Source organism: Gadus macrocephalus, chromosome 15, assembly GCF_031168955.1.
Source record: "Gadus macrocephalus chromosome 15, ASM3116895v1".
Lineage (NCBI taxonomy): Eukaryota > Metazoa > Chordata > Actinopteri > Gadiformes > Gadidae > Gadus > Gadus macrocephalus.
The window spans coordinates 12366985-12385343 of record NC_082396.1 but is presented as its reverse complement, the minus strand read 5'-3'; the positions used below and the strand labels follow the sequence as shown (position 1 = coordinate 12385343).

The following is an 18359-nucleotide window of genomic DNA, read 5'->3' as shown; positions in this document are numbered from 1 at the left end:
AGGAAATGTGTGGAGCGAGGAGCAAGTAGTTTCCAAAGAGGAAAAGGGATCATGGAAACAGATGGAAAGACATCTTGCTGTCAGACCGTTAACCGTCTACCATACATGATTAAACCACTGGTGATGGGGTTGTGAGGCATGATGGGTTGTGGTGTTCTCGAAGCCCTGTTCAAAAGAAAGCCCATTTCCCCCTTCATCATAGAGCCCCATCCATATTAGATGAGCACATTTCAAATTCACAGAGCGAGGGAATCGCTCAAGTCACCAATATAGATGTTTCTATCCAAACACGGGTCTTCTTGCAATACGCCCGCTGGAAATGAAAGAAACCATTGTGAAACCACCTTTGTTTTTTTTTATCTGGTTCTCTTGCAGCTATAGTTGATTTAAAATAAAAAAATGAGGTTATTCAAATCCTGCCAGATCATCAAACAGCTTTATCTCGTTTAAATTGTCCATTCAGCACAACACTGAATCAACTCAAATTACTCTAACCTCTGTAGACGTTCCTGAACAAGATATACTTATTTATCTGACTCTGTCCTTCCTAATTTATACAATTTTATAATGCAATTGTCTGCTTTCAAAAGAGTGTAAACTCTATCTCACATAGCCTGAAATATACCACCACAAACAGCCCGAATGGTCGAGAGTTGGGGGTTCATATTAGTTAATAAAGTCATCAAAGTCAAAACGTTAAAAAAACAACAACATAATATTCAACTAATCCATTATCAGAGAGATATATCCACGTATGGTTAAGCTCGATGTAAAATATCCTCCATTTAACATATTAAAGAATATTCAATGAGTTAATCAAGATGCTCTTTCATCCTCTCTCCTCTCAGTTGGCCTCCGTACAGAACCAATGCTGCGTGGGCGCCCGCATGTGTGTGTGTGTGGGCGCCGGCGTGTGTGTGTGTGCGTGCGTGCGTGCGTGCGTGTGAGACTACGTCACAGTCAGGGCGAGTTCAGCGTGGATCCGGGAGTCTGGGAAGTCTGACCTGGTCTCGGCAGCCCGGCTCCGGAGTGTGACAGGTGAAGTCCTCCAGCGCTCTCTGTGCGGAGGTCTTGGCTCGGCGGGCGTGGGCCTGGACCTCCTCCTCGGCGTGCAGCTGCTCCAGCGTGGCCAGACACAACTCCGCCAGAGACAGCCGCAGGCGCTGCAGCCGTCGCATGGACACCAATGTCAGGCCGGGACTCTGGGAAGGGCAGAGAGCACGGGTTAAAGCAAACACACACACACACACACACACACACACACACACACACACACACACACACACACACACACACACACACACACACACACACACACACACACACACACACACACACACACATTACGATACACGCACACACAGACATGCATGTAAACGCGAAGACATCCATGCCATAACGGAGCTTGTCATCCATACCCACACATTCCACCACAAACACAGAGAAAAAGAAAGTCAGGTAAGAGTTTCTTAGGGTGAGACGTTTGCGACATTTGAAGCAGCAGTATATTTATAGCAGGAGCGGTGTCTTGGTTTGTAACTTTGGGATAAGTTTTATCCTCCATGTCCAAGGCCTAGATGCCTGGCCACTACTTACATGCGACTGAATTCACATTCAGAAATGTTGGTGGTCATCACCTCCTAATTGACAAAAAGAAAACCTAACCCTAATAATTAACAGTATAGTATGGGAGGAAAGGTAGCCCTGTAAAGCCAAAATTAATCTGGGATCCAGTGTTCCTACTACACTCTGGCAGAACCTCTAAGAGGAGACAGTAAGGACCTGGGCTGGAACCAGAACCTGCAATGTGCCAAGGACTCGTTTCGTGTTTTGTTGTGGAGAAGGGGATTTTAATCAGTGTATTTCTACACTGGTCTATACAGTGCTGACTTGAAACTTTACATTCACTTTTTTTATATAGTTTACTACTGCTGGCCGAGTTTGTGTTCGTCAACCACATGCCTACAGATCCCCGCCTCTAGCCACTTGGTTTGACGACAAAAATAATTAGAATCAGAAGAAACTGAAATGCCCTGTTCACCCAGATTGGCCAACTCCTGCCATCAATCATTTGAATGTTAAAGTAAAGAGACCAGTCCAAAATAAAACAGGCAGGCGACAGACAGAGAAGGGCAAGGGAGGGGAGGCATGTGTTGGACTGCTGCGCTGCCACGCCGAGCTCCCTAACTAACTGGGCAGCAGCACCATCTGCTGAGACAACAAGGTTACAGATGCATGCCCTCTGACGGCTTCCCAAGAGTGCGTTGTAACACCGCTTCCTTCAAATCAATCTCATCAGAGAAGTCGGACGGGGTTCAGAAGGATTCAAAAAAAAAATGTGACGGTCGAAAGCCAGAGCCTGGTAGTGACAACCAGACCCAGAGTCACCAGTCTGTCCCTGGGTATTGCGCCATCTGTTGGTTCTGTCACTATCTGCAAACATACAAGAACCATGGGGAGCACATGCTCAGTGGACGCTGTGGATGGGCAAAACTATTCTTTTCCGGGAATCAGTTCTTTCAGTTCCGTTCACTATCACGATTCGATCGTTTGATTCGTTTGTTAAGTCAGATGGTCTGTTACGTCATTTGCCAGGGAATCGGAAATTATGCAATAAATGTTAATCAACATGCATGTAGCCTACTACTTTCTAATGTTCTGGCGAAATTACCCAGGTTAAGTGTAAATATAAAGCACATACGTGCCTTTTTTTTCAAAAATATCCTTAATACATAATGGGGTGCAGTACGAATTAAATGCCGTCTTCCAAGTAGCGCTAATAAGCAGTGAAGCACGTTAGCAACTAGACCGAACGAGACTCATAATGGTAGGTAAATCTTTATCTACTGTAACTTTATAAAATCATGCAATTGTAATGTAGAACAAAAGAAAAAGAAAACATAAAGTGCTTGCATGCTATTGAAGCCTACAGCGATCGTTAGTTAACGTTGTGTGGTGGTGCCTTATCATTTGTTTACCCATGGGCCATGGCAATGTGATTGCTACCTGCAGTCATTGGCTAAATCTATAGGAACGTTTAAGACTCAATCGATATAAGGTCGCGGGGAGACAAAGCTCGGTTTGTTCCTATATTTTATTTACGTAACCATATTTTTGTTATACGTTTAAAAAAAAATTCAAAATAATCAGTTATCTTGTTTTGGGAATATGTTCTCGTCGTTCACCTTCGGGATTCGTTCGTTCTGACCGAATCGTTTGCGACCGACCCATCACTAGTGGACACACAGATTAGACGATTAAGGTACTGCACGTTAAATGGGCCAGGGGCTTGCTCTCTGGGCTCGCCGTGGTCTCTCAGCCTGTGATTTGCATAATGTTCAAGAGTGCATCGAGAAGGTGTGTGTGTGTGTGTGTGCGTGCGTGTGTGAAATCTAACCGCTGCAGCCATCTGCTGTTGACAGGTTAATCATGGCTTTATCTGGCTCTGTCAGAACAGTGTAGAGATCGGGGAAAGAAAGGCACAATTGATGCACACGGACAGACACACGTGTGCACGCACACTTACACACGAACACACACACACACACACAAAAACACTCACACAAAAACACTCACACACACAAAAACACATACACACACGCACACATGCATGACAAACATAAACACGCACACATACACACTGTCACAAACAAAACATCAATTTGGCTTACTCCCCTGCATTCAATTAGAGGCAGTCAGATTATAACACTGGCAGAGTACACGCAAAACCTCATGAACCCACTTAATCCTCAGCTGTTCACTATTTTTGGCGGTGGCATCCCAATTAAGCCTTTAATATGATTGTTTGAGGGGGGAACAAAATGGCAAAACAGAGCGAATGCACACATGGCTGAAGAGAATAAACGTGGCCAGGTAAACGACGCCGGTGTTGGGTGCCCTCTGTGGAACTAGCTGGGTTTACGGCTGTCTGTCACTCACTCACATCCTGGGCCGCGGTTCAATGCCGCGCTGCCAATACCAGTCCTACTTGACAGCCCTGTAAACATTCCCGGATATGTCCCTAGACCTCTTTGGTGTGTCATGGCCATCTGTACTGCGCCCGGTCCTGCCAAACGATGGGAGACGGGAGGTTTGGAGGAGACCCAGATAACACAATTTCCACACTGGCCGAAGACGGATTCCTTCATGAGGAGAACCAGATGTGTTTTTCATAACTGTAGACCATATCTGTGTATTGACTTTGCAACGAAATGCAGTTCTTTGGGTAATTGGGTTACGGTCGAAATACCAGTGGGAATGATAGACAGCAGAAAACAGCCAGTCCCAGTTTACCCACGCACACGCGTACACACACGCACGCACGCACGCACGCACGCACGCACGCACGCCCGCACACACACACACAGATGAGGACATGGGCCCCTGGGGCCTTCGCTTCAGTTTTCACACGCTCCACAGGGGGGGGATTCTGTAGACGAATGTGTGTCTGACCTACCTCCTGCGAGGGGGCCCAGCTCCATGCCCTCAGCAGAGCATGCTCCTGCAAGGACACTGCCTCCTGCATCCTGCACACGCTGTCCAGCAGGTGGCGCTTCTCCTCGTCGTCACTGCCAGAGTGTCTGGCCAAGACTCTGAGAGAAAAGAATGATATATATATTTATATATACATAACAGTTTGTGATACTATGCCATAGAACTTTGCCAGAGGTCATGAGAAAAAAACACATGTGAAACTTTGTGTAAGAAATAACAAAAGCAACCTTAATAGATAAATTAAGGATTTCAAGAATAAAGTACACATCTTTATTTACAGCTAAAAGTTAATTAACATTACAAATACGGTGAGAATGTTCCTCACTGGTCAGAATACAGTCCAATCAATCAATCACGGGCAGTAAGTCAACGTCAGCTCTCCTCCTCCCAGCGTATGTACAGATGCATTACAGTCCACTGAGTAGCAACCTGAGTCCCGTGGCGTGCTCCAGATGGGCCTGCGCAGCCTGCTCCTCCTGGCCCAGTTGAGTGCTCTCCCGGGCAGCATCTCTGAGAGCGTGGCAGGCCTGGGTCAGCCTGAGGGCTTCCCCGGCTGAGATGGTCTCTCCGGGCCCCCGGTGGCTCACGAGGCGGATGCATTCCGCAGCACGTCTGGGAGCAGGAGGTACAGCACCCACACATGAGACACAAGGCCTTCACAGGGTAAAGGTTTAGCAGGAGAACGTGCCAACATTAGATAAAAAAAAAGGTTGAAGAGGTTTTTTTCACATGGGCAAGTGCGAGGAGCATTGTCGAATGGTTCGAAAATTCACACCACACTTGCTTGAGCAAGGGTGCGCAGCCAATAGGAAACTACGACCAATGGGTTTAGGGTTAGTTGGAAGTGGCAAACACTGGAATTGTATATAGAATTTACTCTGTTTAAAAACATTACACATTTTTTGGTAAAAAATGGCTGTGTTTACCGACGCTTCTTGAGACCCATGTCTAAAGAACGCCTGGGTCTTACAAGCCATGGCATCGCTGGATGATAAAAGGCGAATTGGTAATTGATTGAGTTTGTGAGGCTTTCCTTTTTCATAATGTCCCTGTAGCCACCTCTGGTGGCCTTGCTGCGTCATGAGTGTGGAAGGCCGTTAGGTTAAATGTCCACAACTGCTACTGAAGAGGAGCAAGGAGCAAACTAATCTCAATGGATGAAATGGATGTTTTTTGGGCTGCAATTTCTTTGGTTTCGACTGAGTTTTGGCTATACATGCGACATACCTCCACACTATTTTTCCGGTGTACTGAAAAATACGCTGCCCTTAAATGAAAGGTAGATTTCATTGTATCATCCAACCCCCTTTGCTGTCCAGCCATAGATCATAGCCCTTTTCACAGTCACTTGAGGACAAATACAGGTGTCGGGGTCTGCTCCTTGTGCGTACCAGGAGCCATGAGTAGACTGAACTAGTGAAGATTAGGATATTAACCGTGCCCTGGTACATTCAAAATAATAGATCAATCATTTGTTTTATGAGCGACAACTGTGTTTATCCTACAATGATGCCTCTGTTTAAAATGTATATTGAGTTGGGTTGTTAGCCATACTCATTGTGTAGGAAAAAATTGGAGAAAGCATAAACGAAACTTGATAATGTTACAAGACCTGTTTTCAAAAGGGGTTTGAGTGTGGGACCCTTCTTCACCCTTCTCCCCCCCAGCCCCCCCCCCCACCCCAAGGAGACATGTGGTACCTCGTCTCCAGGGATGCGATCCAGAGGCGCAGCCTTGGAGCGCGGTTGGGTCGCTGGCCCAGAACGGAGCGGAGAACTGCACAGCCCTGCTGTATAACCAAATCAACCTACGGAGGAAAGCTTGGTGTTACTATGATGGGATGGGGAACAATCTATCAAGGAGGGAAGAATAAACAATAGCCCCTACATCACAATCACATATCATATTGCTATTCTGTCCAGTTGTGCTACTTTGATTCTGATTGTATCTTCTGATCGTCCCTAACTCGTAAGTTGCCATTGATAAAGCCCGACTTAATGTCAATGTCTTTTAAAGGTGGTTATTCCAGACCTTCGCACCCGCCTCCTGGTCTCCCAGGCTGGCCGTGGCTTGGACCCGGGTCAGTGTGAGCTTGTACCAGAACTCCTCGTCCCCTCCCAGGTCCTGAGCCCGGTCCAGGAGTTCCAGGGCCTGGCCATGGTCCCCCTCCGCACAGGCCAAACCCGCCAGACCCAGTAGAGCCCTGGCCTCGGTCTCCTGCTGACCCACTTCCTGGGAGGGGAAAGAGGCAAGATACTGTCAGCACAAGGGGGTCGAAAATAGAAGAATAACCTTTGTCATGTTTCACATCACTGTTCGATTGTAAGCATGATATTACAACATATGTATTACCGGTAAGTATTATACACATATATCTGTGCAATCTTTACGATTGCTTAAGATTAAGATTTAAGTTTGTTTTTTCTAAATTATTATTTAGACGATTATTATTTACATGAACTGAAAGTAAATGATGAAATTAAGAAATAAGAGTTAATTGCTAGAAATAACACATATGCTCAGTGCAGCTCTAACCCTTTCTTTTCATCGCCCCAACGAGATGACCAATAAGTTAATTAATTCCTCAAAGTAATTAGCACAAGTTTAAAATTGTTTCAGGTGCAGAACCCCCTGGACCAGCCTGAAAAATGCCTTTTTCCTCCCTGTCTACAGCCTGTTGTGGTGGTACCTTGGCCAGCAGATGGCCCTCGACCAGAAGCCATCTGGCTGATGGATAGAGCCCAATGCTGAGGCACACCTCAGCCTTGTCCAGCCATATGCCCTCAGAGCTCAGCTCAGCTCTCCGCTGGTGGAGCCGTACCTCCGGCCTGGGCTCCGCAGAGGAACTCTGAAAAGAAAGGATTGTGTCGTATGGCTTTCATTTGAGACATAGCTTGTGGTCTAAAGAGTAACTAAATACTTCAGGGATGGCACTGCCTTGATTAAATCAACTATTGTAGTGGCATCTTCTGATTGGTTCAATTAACTTGCCATTAAATGCCTAACCCTAACCCTAATTTGTGCAACCCAGGCACATAAGTGTTTGCCGATATTGGTTATTATGAAAATAAATGTGCATGTCGGCTGTGTGCAGGGGACCTTAATAGTGAATTGGTTCTAATGGGGTTAGAATTTACATCTGATACCAATGTGAAGAAAAGTTCCTATCTTCGTGCTTTGGTAACGTTGAGATATTGATAATTTAAACAGAATTTAAACATGAATTGAAACTTGTCCTGCACATACATCTCTGTGTTAAAATCCATGTGAGCCAAACTGATTTCAACACAAAATGGAGGAAAAAATAAATATGAGAAAGTTTCACAATGTATAACATGAATCATTGCTATGCAGCAGTAATCAAAAGTTATCAAGCTCTTTTGAACCAAGAAGAACACAAAGATATGGAAGTCTTATCAGGAATGCGTGCACGCAAATGGTCTGAAGTCCAATTCATGATGCAATTCACCCGTACAGGGCTTTGCAATCATCACTTCAAGAGAAAGAAAGAAAAGGGGTAATTTACTCCTCCGCCGGGCTACATCTAATAAAACCCTGGTACACAGTATTCAAACAAAGTCAGTCTCTTGTAGATACAGATGTCGGTGTCCTCATTCGACAGGCGTGTGCGAATATGGCTGTTGGCTGGCATCATATTGCTTGTTTTTGAGTTGATTTGATTTGTCAGATCAGAAGCAGTAAATATATTTATTGGTATTTTATGTAACATTAGTTTATATATTTTACAGTATTATTATATTTATATTGGTTGTATCTATATTTATATAAAAAAGCAAAAATCCATTTAGTTTCAGTTTGGGACATGGATCAATGTTAGCCAAGCTATTCCTCTCTTTCTAAGATGACATTCGCTCTCTGAATGGATTTAGGGACAAATTCTTCCAATAATGAATAATTCCTAAAGCAATCTAGATGGTCTATAAAAACGTGATACTAATTCTTAAAGTGAGCTGCGGCAATATTTCCAGTTGACTTACATTCCAGAGAAAAGTTGTAAGTGTTTCTAGACACATGTCCGAAAGATGCCAAATGCATTCAATATGACTTGTATGTCTCGGTCTCAGCACGTTTGATCGGGTCTCATATTTAAATGTCCACCCCCTTTCCTCTCCCAATATACAGCTGATCGACTGGTTCTAAAAGCCAATAGCAACTGAATAAGAGGCACAGAACAATCTAAGCATTCAGCCATGAAGAAACGATAAGTGTAGCTTTTATGTTTTCTCTATAATAATAATAAAGACGTTTTGTGTACTGACCTGTTTTGGAAGCATGTTTTGGCTCCTCCTCTGCCTTGCTATAAAAATTGCCTTACGACAGCTGGAAGAATGTAGAATCAGAACTGTTATATAAATAGCTTCAAAACAAAACGTAGCTACGTATAATAATGCAGAGAACGTTCTCTGCATTATCATGGGGCCGAACTTACTCAATTAGTTCCTGTTCCCGGAGGCTACTGAGGTCCAACAGCTCGTCCTGGTAAGGAGAATGGGCCTCCATACCCAGTTGACAACAGGTCCTCACAATCCTGGATGTGTGGGGACATTGTAGATGACACATGGGAAGGCTTATGTTATCATTCCTTTTACTGTCATAAATTCTCTCAGACCCAACTGGTACAGCAGGCATTTTACTCCCACTTTGGTTCAAATGGCCATTATCGAGCGTTCCATTTAAATGCCTGCTCTTTAATCAACCCCTTCATCTAGATATGACTCCGGGTATTGGATTATCATTGTGGGGATGTCCAAAGCAAAACCATCTTTCAGGCCTGCATCAAATCTGATATCTTTGTTGGTGTTTGACACAAACAATAGAAAGATGAAGAAGGGAGCTGTGGGAGTGAGATGTAAGAGTGAGCTGTCAGAGTTTCATTGAGGATTGAGACCAAAGAGTGAGAAAGATGATTGAGATGAGTAGTGCTACAGATGAGTGCCTCATAGGAGTGAGGCAGATGAGTGAGATAAAGGAGTGAGACAGAGGAGAGAGACGAATGCGTGAGTGCAAGGAATGAGATGGGGGAGTGCGTCAGAGGAGTGAGACAGAACAGTGAGACCAAGGGACAAGACAGAGGAGTGAGAAACAGGAGTGATTGAGAGACTAGTGACACAACAAAGTGAGGCAGACAGAGACCAAAGGACTGCTGCTGAGGAGCACCTGAGGCGGTAGAGGTCGGACAGGCCCATCCTGCCCACAAGGTCGTGGGCGATGGTCTCGGCAAGGTGCAGCACAGGGAGGCTCAGATGGGGGAGGGAGAGGGACGTCAGTTCCCTGACCAGGAGATCCAGGTAGAACAGACTCTGGGCCTGCAGCGACACACACACACACACACACACACACACACACACACACACACACACACACACACACACACACACACACACACACACACACACACACACACACACACACACACACACACACACACACACACACAGTTAGTTTAGAGGAGATTAAACTTTTGATACGGTTTCAAATAAACTGTAATAATCATTATTATGGTCGTGGCCTAGGGACTGCTTTTGAGTTAATTACAGAATGATCTTGAATTGGCGGTGTGCAGCGCTCAAATTGGCCTATTTCCTCGCCCTGCTTTCCCGACCTCCAAGGCTTTTGAAACAGGCCTAGCTAATTACATCACATTAAGTTTCCCATCATGCCGAGGTGCTCGCGACATAAATGAATACCGATCCAATTGATTCATAATCTGATTCCGTCCTTCGCCCCCCCCCTCGCAAATTCATCAAAAGCATTGGTAATCCAAGGTCAGCTGTCAAGTGTGCACGTCCTGTCATGTTTCTGACTGACTGAACTGAGTTGTGATTGTGACCTAATATCAATATGTCTGTGCTAATTACAAGGTTACCTGAAAGTTTTGAAACAACACTGAATAATTTGTGCACAGCACACCTAACGTATATCCAATAAGGACGGGGGTTAAGAGAGAAGGCAATCGGCAGGCAGAGCACTTGTTTCTACATTGTCCCAGCCTTGCCTGTTTGGGGAAGCTGGGTTTGCTGATGCAGTGGTGGGCGCCACTGGTCCGGAAGGTTTCCCGCACCACGTGGGGACAGACGTAGCGCGCCCACTCTGAAGGAGTGGAAGGGAGGGTGAGCTCCTCCTCCTGGAACAGTTGTTGAGGCTTCTCCTCAGTGGGGGGTCGCTGGTAACGTCCAGAGGAGGAAAATATGAATCATTATGGAATCAAGCCTACTTTGGTCAGGTGATAATTATCAAGTAATGTAAAAGTAGGGTAAAGTCATTTCTTATTTTATTTATTGTAATATAATGATTTACATTGTAAAATTTATAAAAATTAAGAAATGTAAAATGTGGCTGGGCTACTAATACTAATGTTGAGGCTAATAAAACAATTTAGTGAGAATTAAATACAGAGTTTAGATCTATCATTTGAAATACTTCATTGTCTATATATGAAGGCATAAGCTTCCATTTCGATCAAAAGTTGGGAAAAAATCATCTCTGCCTACCTGGGAACTACAAAATGAGGGTACTTTCGAACGCCTATGTACTTGATGGAGCCACACGCATGATTTGTGTGCAGAGGGACGTGTGTGTTGTGTGTTGTGTGTTGTGTGTTGTGACGTATACAGAGCAGGGGTGGAAACATACGGGGGTCTGCTGTGCCTCTTTGGTCTTCTTCCCCTTGCCCTTATCTCGCACCACACTCTTCTCCTTCTTGGAGGCAGCAGAGCTGGGGGGCTCCACCGGCGGAGCCTTCGCCATCTCGGTAAGGACCTCACGCACCGTTGCCATGGACACCTGTGGTGACACACGCACACACACACACGCACACACACACACACACACGCACACACGCACACACACACACACACACACACACACACACACACACACGCACACACGCACACACACACACACACACACACACACACACACACACACACACACAGTTAGTTGGTGGAATTTGACAGTCAAATAGGATAAACACACAGACCCACATCAACTATAATTGTAGTTGGTGACGTTGATTTGTCTGATATGTGATACGTGGTAAAATTCATTGTATCACTTTTAAAATTAAATTAAAAATTCAGCTGAAAAGCGGTTAAAAGCCTTAAAATCAAATGTAGTGCCATTTTTTTTCTATTCTATAATGAAATAAAATGATTAAAAAGCCGACGGCTGGTAGAGTGGAAGGTTCACGAGCTCGCGTCCTTACGTTCCAGGTGTGCAGGACGAAGACGTAGGCCCGGAGCAGGTTCTCCTGGTGGCCCGGGGAGGTCCTGGGCTCCATGAAGCCCAGCAGGGTGTGCGCCCTGATCAGCCCGTCCAGACACCTCACATCCTGCAGCGCCGATAGAATGGAGGCCCCCCTGACCACCGCTTGTAGGGGGGGATCTGGCCCCAAGGTGTCAGCGGGGCCACTGTCCTTGGACGGGTCATCTAGAGGAGCAAAACACATACATGATGTAAACGTGAGGTTGGTTTTACTGTGTAGTGTAGGATACAGCTGGCCGCACTGATGAGTCTGATGTCTTTGCACGATATAACAATGAATATATTGAGATGGGGGTGATTATTTATGTAGCTATCGCTAACAAAGCAGAACAGCTCATGTTTTTAAATGGAAGCATTAATTGCCACTATTAAATGTTCATTTACATTTTATTATCAATTGGATGGCTGATACAGCATTTGCATTATTTTGTCTTTGGACTAATTGGATGCATGACCTCATCCATTTGTGCTCAAGCTCACAATCTCTACACGTACACACCAGGAGAAGCCCAGGAATCAAACCGGCAGCCGGTCAAAGAGTCAGGCTGTCACTCTCAAAGGAGAGGAGGAGGGATGCTGGTTCAGGACCAGCCTGACCAACCCCTCCTAGTACAGCTCAGGAGGAGCCACATGCTTCTTTGACCTGGCACCGGTGTGTTAACTGAGGTGGTTCGTCCCCGAGAAACATGAGTACAGTACAGCGCACAGTATTTTCAGAAATCGACAACAACAAAAACAGCATTACTGTCTGAGCTCTCAGCAGGTTGCTCCCTGATCACCTACTTAGGACCCCTTGTTTTGGTGTCGTGGCCGTGGTGGGGTACCAGCTCCTCTGAGCAACGAGGCGCGTTCCGTTTAGCACAGCGGGGTTACCGTGAGAGACAATGGGGTTCATTGATGGCGTGGGGCGGTCTAAAACGCTTCCCCTCCCCCTGTGCAACACAGAGCAATTATGATCAAAGGCAGCGCCGCTCGCTAGCCTGCAGTTCACTAATGGATTGCATGTTCCGACACAAGAGCAAATGGGGTTATGTTGCCAGGATTAAACAATATGATAAACAAAAAAGAAATACCTAATTAAAATATGTAAAACAAGTGTTCGGTCCGTGCCAACATTCCTTCCGAACAAAGCTGTTTGAAGGAGGGTGAGGGACTGGCCCACGATAAAACAACAATGATGGATATGTGCAATAAAAAGAGCCTTTCAATAAATAACACAAAGTGTCAAAGTGAATATATTTTCCCTTCACCGTTGAACACGAGGGGACAGTGTGATACAGATTAGTGCGAGGGGTACCTGTCTCCTGGGCCAGTTCAGGGTCCAGCTGCAGCAGCAGGTCTACGGCCCAGTGGAGGTGGTGCTGGGTTGTCTGGAGAGGCTGGTTCTGACCGTACAGCCACTCTGCAAACTGCATTAGGAGGTCTGCTTTCTGCCACCGGCCCTCTGCACCCTGCTCCTGTACACACAGGAGTCACATGCAGCGTGATCCGGGATCCGTAAGCCCGACTGTGTTATAGCAGAACTTCTGGCCGGAAGCCAAAATCTGAAAGGGGCAGGGTGACGCCTTGTTTTGCAAGGAGTCACCCCAGAAACTCATTAATTATACCAAACACAAACTAAAGTTTGTGTTTGCCAATTACAAGCTTAAAGATCCCAGCCTGCAGTTATATAATTGGTCAAAACAAATGTGTGTGAAAGTAATTGAGCAATTGAAATGACGTGTCCGCCAAGCAAAGGCACATTCATGTACACGCGCAGAAATGCATTATTCTGTTTGCATTATATAATAAAAACATTCAGCCAATGGAAAATATAGCTGTAATAAACAGGTTCATCCAAAAGATGGTGCTACAGTTGCTATAATTGTTGTAAAAAACAAGTAACAACCGCAAGAATTAGCCTAATCCTGTTCATATTTGACATATGTCCTATTTAAAGAATAGAGCATGGGTTGAAGCAATGACGTTGCACAACCCTGGACGAGCATCTCCTAAACCCAATTAATTAAAGCGTAATAATAAATAGTGGTATAACTGAGAGAGTGGCCATGGATCAGGGAGCCTCTCCTAAACCTAAATGACTAAAGAGTAACAATAAACAGTGGTATTACTTCTAGAGCTGCTGCCCCCGCGACCCGACCCCGGACAAGCGGCTGAAGATGTGAGATGTGAGTGGTATTACTGAGAGAGCGGCCACCGAGCTCTGGAAGCCGGCCCGCTGCTGCTGGGTGTCAGGGGAACACAGCGCCACCTGGTGCCACACAGAGGAACAGACATGCTCCCCCTCCTCCTTGAACCTCTGCATGTCCGTCCCAACACTCTGGCCCAGCCGTGCACGGACCAGTGTGCGCTGCTGCAACAGGAGCCTATGGGGCAGTTTAAGCACACGTTCTCAGACACGTATATATAGAGAGTGAGTGAAACATTGAGGATGTGGAGCGCAATCCCCTGCAGTGCGAATAGGGATAATGACTTCTTTGTAGCTACAAACTGAGTCATGGAGCAGCACTTTAAAAAGAGTGGCTTACTATCAGCAGGCTGGAAGGTAACTGGCGCTGTCGATTATCATTCTTTCCTTACTTCCTCCTTGACTCCCTCTCACCCCTCTCTGTTCCTCCCTCCCATCTTCCTTCGGTCATTCATTCCTTCCTTCCTCCATTGTTTTTTCTTTCCTCATTCTCTCCTACATGTCTCTTTTAATTCTTTCCTCCCCCTCCCTTCCTTCATTACCCATTGCTATGACCACAACCCATCCTTTCTCTTCCCCCATCTCCTCCTCTCCCTCTAACAGACTCCCCTTCTCGCCCCTACATCCAGGCTTAACACTCACAGTCTGTGTTCGGTCCGAGGCAGCTCTCTGACACCCTTATCCAGCACCTGCAGAGCTCTCTCCCAATCGCCTTGATCGCCGTGGATACGAAACAGCATCTGGTACATGCCCGCTCGTAGGCCTATTTCATCATCTTCATCGTCTAAGCACGCACAAACACATAGAACACACTTTCACATACTTAACACACACACACTCACGCAAAACAAGATGGATAAAACACATAAGCCGTGGTGCATAGAGTTGATGATGATGATTTGACATACATAAAGCCCATGTGAGCAGAGAGGATGTGAGATTAACGCCATGAATATGGGACAGCTAAGAACTCCTTGGTTCTGCTCTAAAGGGGTCTCATCCAAGGGAGAAGTCTAAGTCATCGTTTCATGTACATTCATTTCTTATACACAGCTTAGCTTGGACACAGGGATCAATTTTCACATCCGTTGAAATGAAAAGTTTGCAGAAGGGAAAGAGAGAAAGGGGATTATTTCTTTTCTGTTGCAGAACTCACTTGTAAGTTCTTCCAATTTAGCCGTGGTTGTCGCAGCAACCCTGCCCTTTGCCTCACCCTGCTTTAAGGCAAAGAAGAAAGGAAGAAAAGGAGAAGGCTTGTACAGATCAACAATAGCATGGTGTGCAGGCAACATGAAGGAGAGGAGGCTACAGAAGATCCTATGGCTAAGCAGTGCTCACACTCTTCCAGGACCATACGTACCACAGAACACAGACTACGATGGCCATATGGCCATACTTTGCAGAATTATAATGTATACATATGTATCTTACTTCCTCGAGTTTAGGCAAAAGAACGTATGAATGATGTATATAGTACAGTATAACAACAATGCAGTGCGACACCAGAATCAAATCTTTCAAACTCAATATCAATAGTACTAGTGATATTGAGTTTTAAGAAGGATTGCAAAGAGGAAAAGGTTACATTTAAAATATAGTGATTATTATTAGGACATAGAACATTTTTGCGCAACTGATTTTTGTGATCTATTTTACATTTCTCAAACATTTAGTAAAAAAATAAAATAAAAGGAGCTTTTATCTTCCCTAAGTAGGATCAGCACCGTAGTCTGTTGGGGCCCGGTATGACACAGGGCACTCAGAATCCTCTCCAGGGGTCCCTGGAGCTGCTGCCGGCCTGCGGGGGCCCGGGTCAGTGGCAGGCAGGTGTTCCAGTAATGTCTGGCCGCTGCCATGCACAGGGGCAGGCTCTGAGCCTTCTCTGCAAAGCTGTGTTGAAAACAACAGTGACAGAGACAAGAGCCATGAAGACTCCCAACAGATGTTCACCTGAAATAAAAATGTATCTATCTCAATTTCCCTTCATATTTGAAACAACTCTTAATCCCTTTTACTTCTCAATGCAGCCTACGGCACATGGACCACCTGTTTCTAGTTACACCTAGAATCAGAAAAGAAATTGGTTGTTGGGCATTCAAATTCAAAGCTCCATCAGATTGGAACAACCTTCCATCCTGAATTAGGTCTGTCACTTCTTTCCATATCTTCAAATCATCTTTAGTTATGCATTATGAAATGTCCTGCTCTTGTTTCTGATCTATCTTACCTTTTTCTCTCTAGGACTCATTCTACTCATACCTGCTTTCCTTTTGTCCACTATACTGTATATGTGTGTGTATCTGGGTACAAATATGTCCCGTATAATTTACTTGTGCATGCAAGAAAATGTATTTAATGTATGTTAATGTATTTGATTCTTCTGTACTGTGTAATACCGGCTGGTGGGGGGTGATGAGGGGGGGGGGCTAGCTTTGGGGAGCATTGTTGGAGTGTGCGTGAGCGTGAGTGTGTTTGTTTGTCCTTGTGCTTATGTGTTTGGATTTATGTTTAGTACTTACTCTGTATCTTTGTATTATCTGTCATAATTGTAAGGACCCCCTCGAAAATGAGATGGTACATCTCAAGGGGCTATCCTTGAAATAAAGAAATAAGAAATAAAGAAATAAAAAGAGGGAGAAAAGTACAAATTGTTTGACTCCCAGCATGAGGGTACTGTGTTCCATTCCCCCTTGTATGTCAGACGCTTTTCATAAAAGTGTCTGCTAAATTATTGAATAGCAAACTGTATGAAAGAGGTAAGAGATAGCTCAGGTAACTGAGTGGTGCGTTTTCCCATAACAATCTCCTGAACTGTTGAGCTTTTTCTTCCAAACATGATGATGATGATGATGATGATGATGATGATGATGATGATGATAATTCAGAGGAAGTACCTGACACTGGACAGCAGGACATGCAGGGCCTCTTTGTATTTGTGGAGGTCTCCGCTGGACTGGTGTGCCAGGCTCAGGCCCCTCAGACTGGCCACGCTGCTCAGCATCTCATTCACTGCATTCGGCCCGTAACTGTAAAGGATAGAATCAACAGATCGACTCAATCAATCAATCAATCAATAAATTAGTATACAAAGATCACGAAGGGAAATCACATGAGGGGTAGGATCTACTGAAGCTAAGCCTACGTAGCTTTGCATTAACTGTAATACTTAAGGGTTGCCAGTAGATGTCAGCAGTCTCTTACATAGCTTAAAAAAGTCAAGGTACGACTTAAATAATTTGGGATCCGCCAAAGATTACAAACTTGGAGAGTGCACATACACGTACACAAACGCACATACACAAGCACGCATACACACAGACACACACTCACAGGGAACCACTGACGCCTCTAGACGCAGCGCCCTCCAGCAGCAGCGCAGCCTGGGTGCAGTGGAGCACCAGGTTGTGGTCGTCGCCATGGTGACAGAGCGACGCCAGCTGGCTCCACACCTGCAGCTCCGCCGCCGCGTCGCTCCACGCACAGTCAGACGCGGCGCGCACGAGCTAGGAGCAAGACGTGGGTCGGGAGGAGTAAATAAAGATACGACAGGGGAGAGGGGGACAGAAGATGATGAGCAACAGAAGGAATGGAGTGCGGCGCTGTGCAGATGGTAAGAGATTAGGCTATGGAGGGAATCGGAGAGCACTGAAGGCAAACCATACTTAAAGTTTGTCCCAAGGAAATTCATCTGCGGTGCGATGAGCCTTCCCTCATTGCACTGGTAAACTTGGTTAGTCTGTTTTTATCTTCTGTTATGTCTGTTGTATGCACTTACGCAGACGGAGCAGGAAGGAGTTGTGGGTTTAGGGGGGTGTCTGACGGAGGTACTCACTGACGAGAGGCCGGGCACCGCAGGCTCCACCTGCACACCGTCTCTGTTGCAACACAAGTGCATCTCCACGGCAACAAGCACGCGTGTCATGGCCGCCACGGACTCGTCTCCCTTACACTGTCGGTGGACACAGTTGGACGATCGTAAATACAAACACACACCGACACACAGCGACACACACACAAACTTATGTAATCATGGGATGACAAATAGTCTGTGGTGCTAAAATCACCTGCGTTCAATTTTACATCGTCCCTTCACTGCAGGGTGCGGCGTTATTGGAGGCAGAAAGTTGTTGTTGTAATGATTTACTCTCTAGTAAATCATGCATATAGCTCTTGTAATGTTTAATCAGCACAAAGCGTGTGTGTTTGTGCGCTCCAGTTACAGCCTAGATGCTCTCCTCGATAATAAATGACTTTCCATTATGAAGGAAATGAGATGATGAATGATTTAGTGATCCTAATGAGGTATAAGTCATAGCCATATTAACTAAGGCCTTGTTGAGGCAGGGGGTCGGTGAGCATTTGCGTGTGTGTATGCATAACAATGTGCAGTGTG

The 18359-nt window shown here is 45.4% G+C and overlaps 1 protein-coding gene across 1 annotated transcript in view; it reads right to left on the bottom strand.

Annotated features, from left to right (window-relative positions):
* Nucleotides 1–18359, bottom strand: part of LOC132473660 (cilia- and flagella-associated protein 46) — a 72728-nt gene that overhangs the window by 30474 nt on the left and 23895 nt on the right. Inside the window, exons 21-40 of the mRNA XM_060073871.1 lie at nt 17799–17915; nt 17297–17469; nt 16861–16992; nt 15691–15856; nt 15123–15183; nt 14609–14750; nt 13961–14144; nt 13076–13235; nt 11720–11943; nt 11149–11298; nt 10511–10678; nt 9673–9821; nt 8945–9043; nt 8775–8835; nt 7184–7342; nt 6526–6726; nt 6195–6301; nt 4924–5106; nt 4457–4592; nt 1005–1202 (exon numbers count right to left, since the gene is read on the bottom strand). Coding sequence (XP_059929854.1) covers nt 1005–1202; nt 4457–4592; nt 4924–5106; nt 6195–6301; nt 6526–6726; nt 7184–7342; nt 8775–8835; nt 8945–9043; nt 9673–9821; nt 10511–10678; nt 11149–11298; nt 11720–11943; nt 13076–13235; nt 13961–14144; nt 14609–14750; nt 15123–15183; nt 15691–15856; nt 16861–16992; nt 17297–17469; nt 17799–17915 — 2970 coding nt within the window. The remainder of the gene's footprint in view (nt 1–1004; nt 1203–4456; nt 4593–4923; nt 5107–6194; nt 6302–6525; nt 6727–7183; nt 7343–8774; nt 8836–8944; nt 9044–9672; nt 9822–10510; nt 10679–11148; nt 11299–11719; nt 11944–13075; nt 13236–13960; nt 14145–14608; nt 14751–15122; nt 15184–15690; nt 15857–16860; nt 16993–17296; nt 17470–17798; nt 17916–18359) is intronic.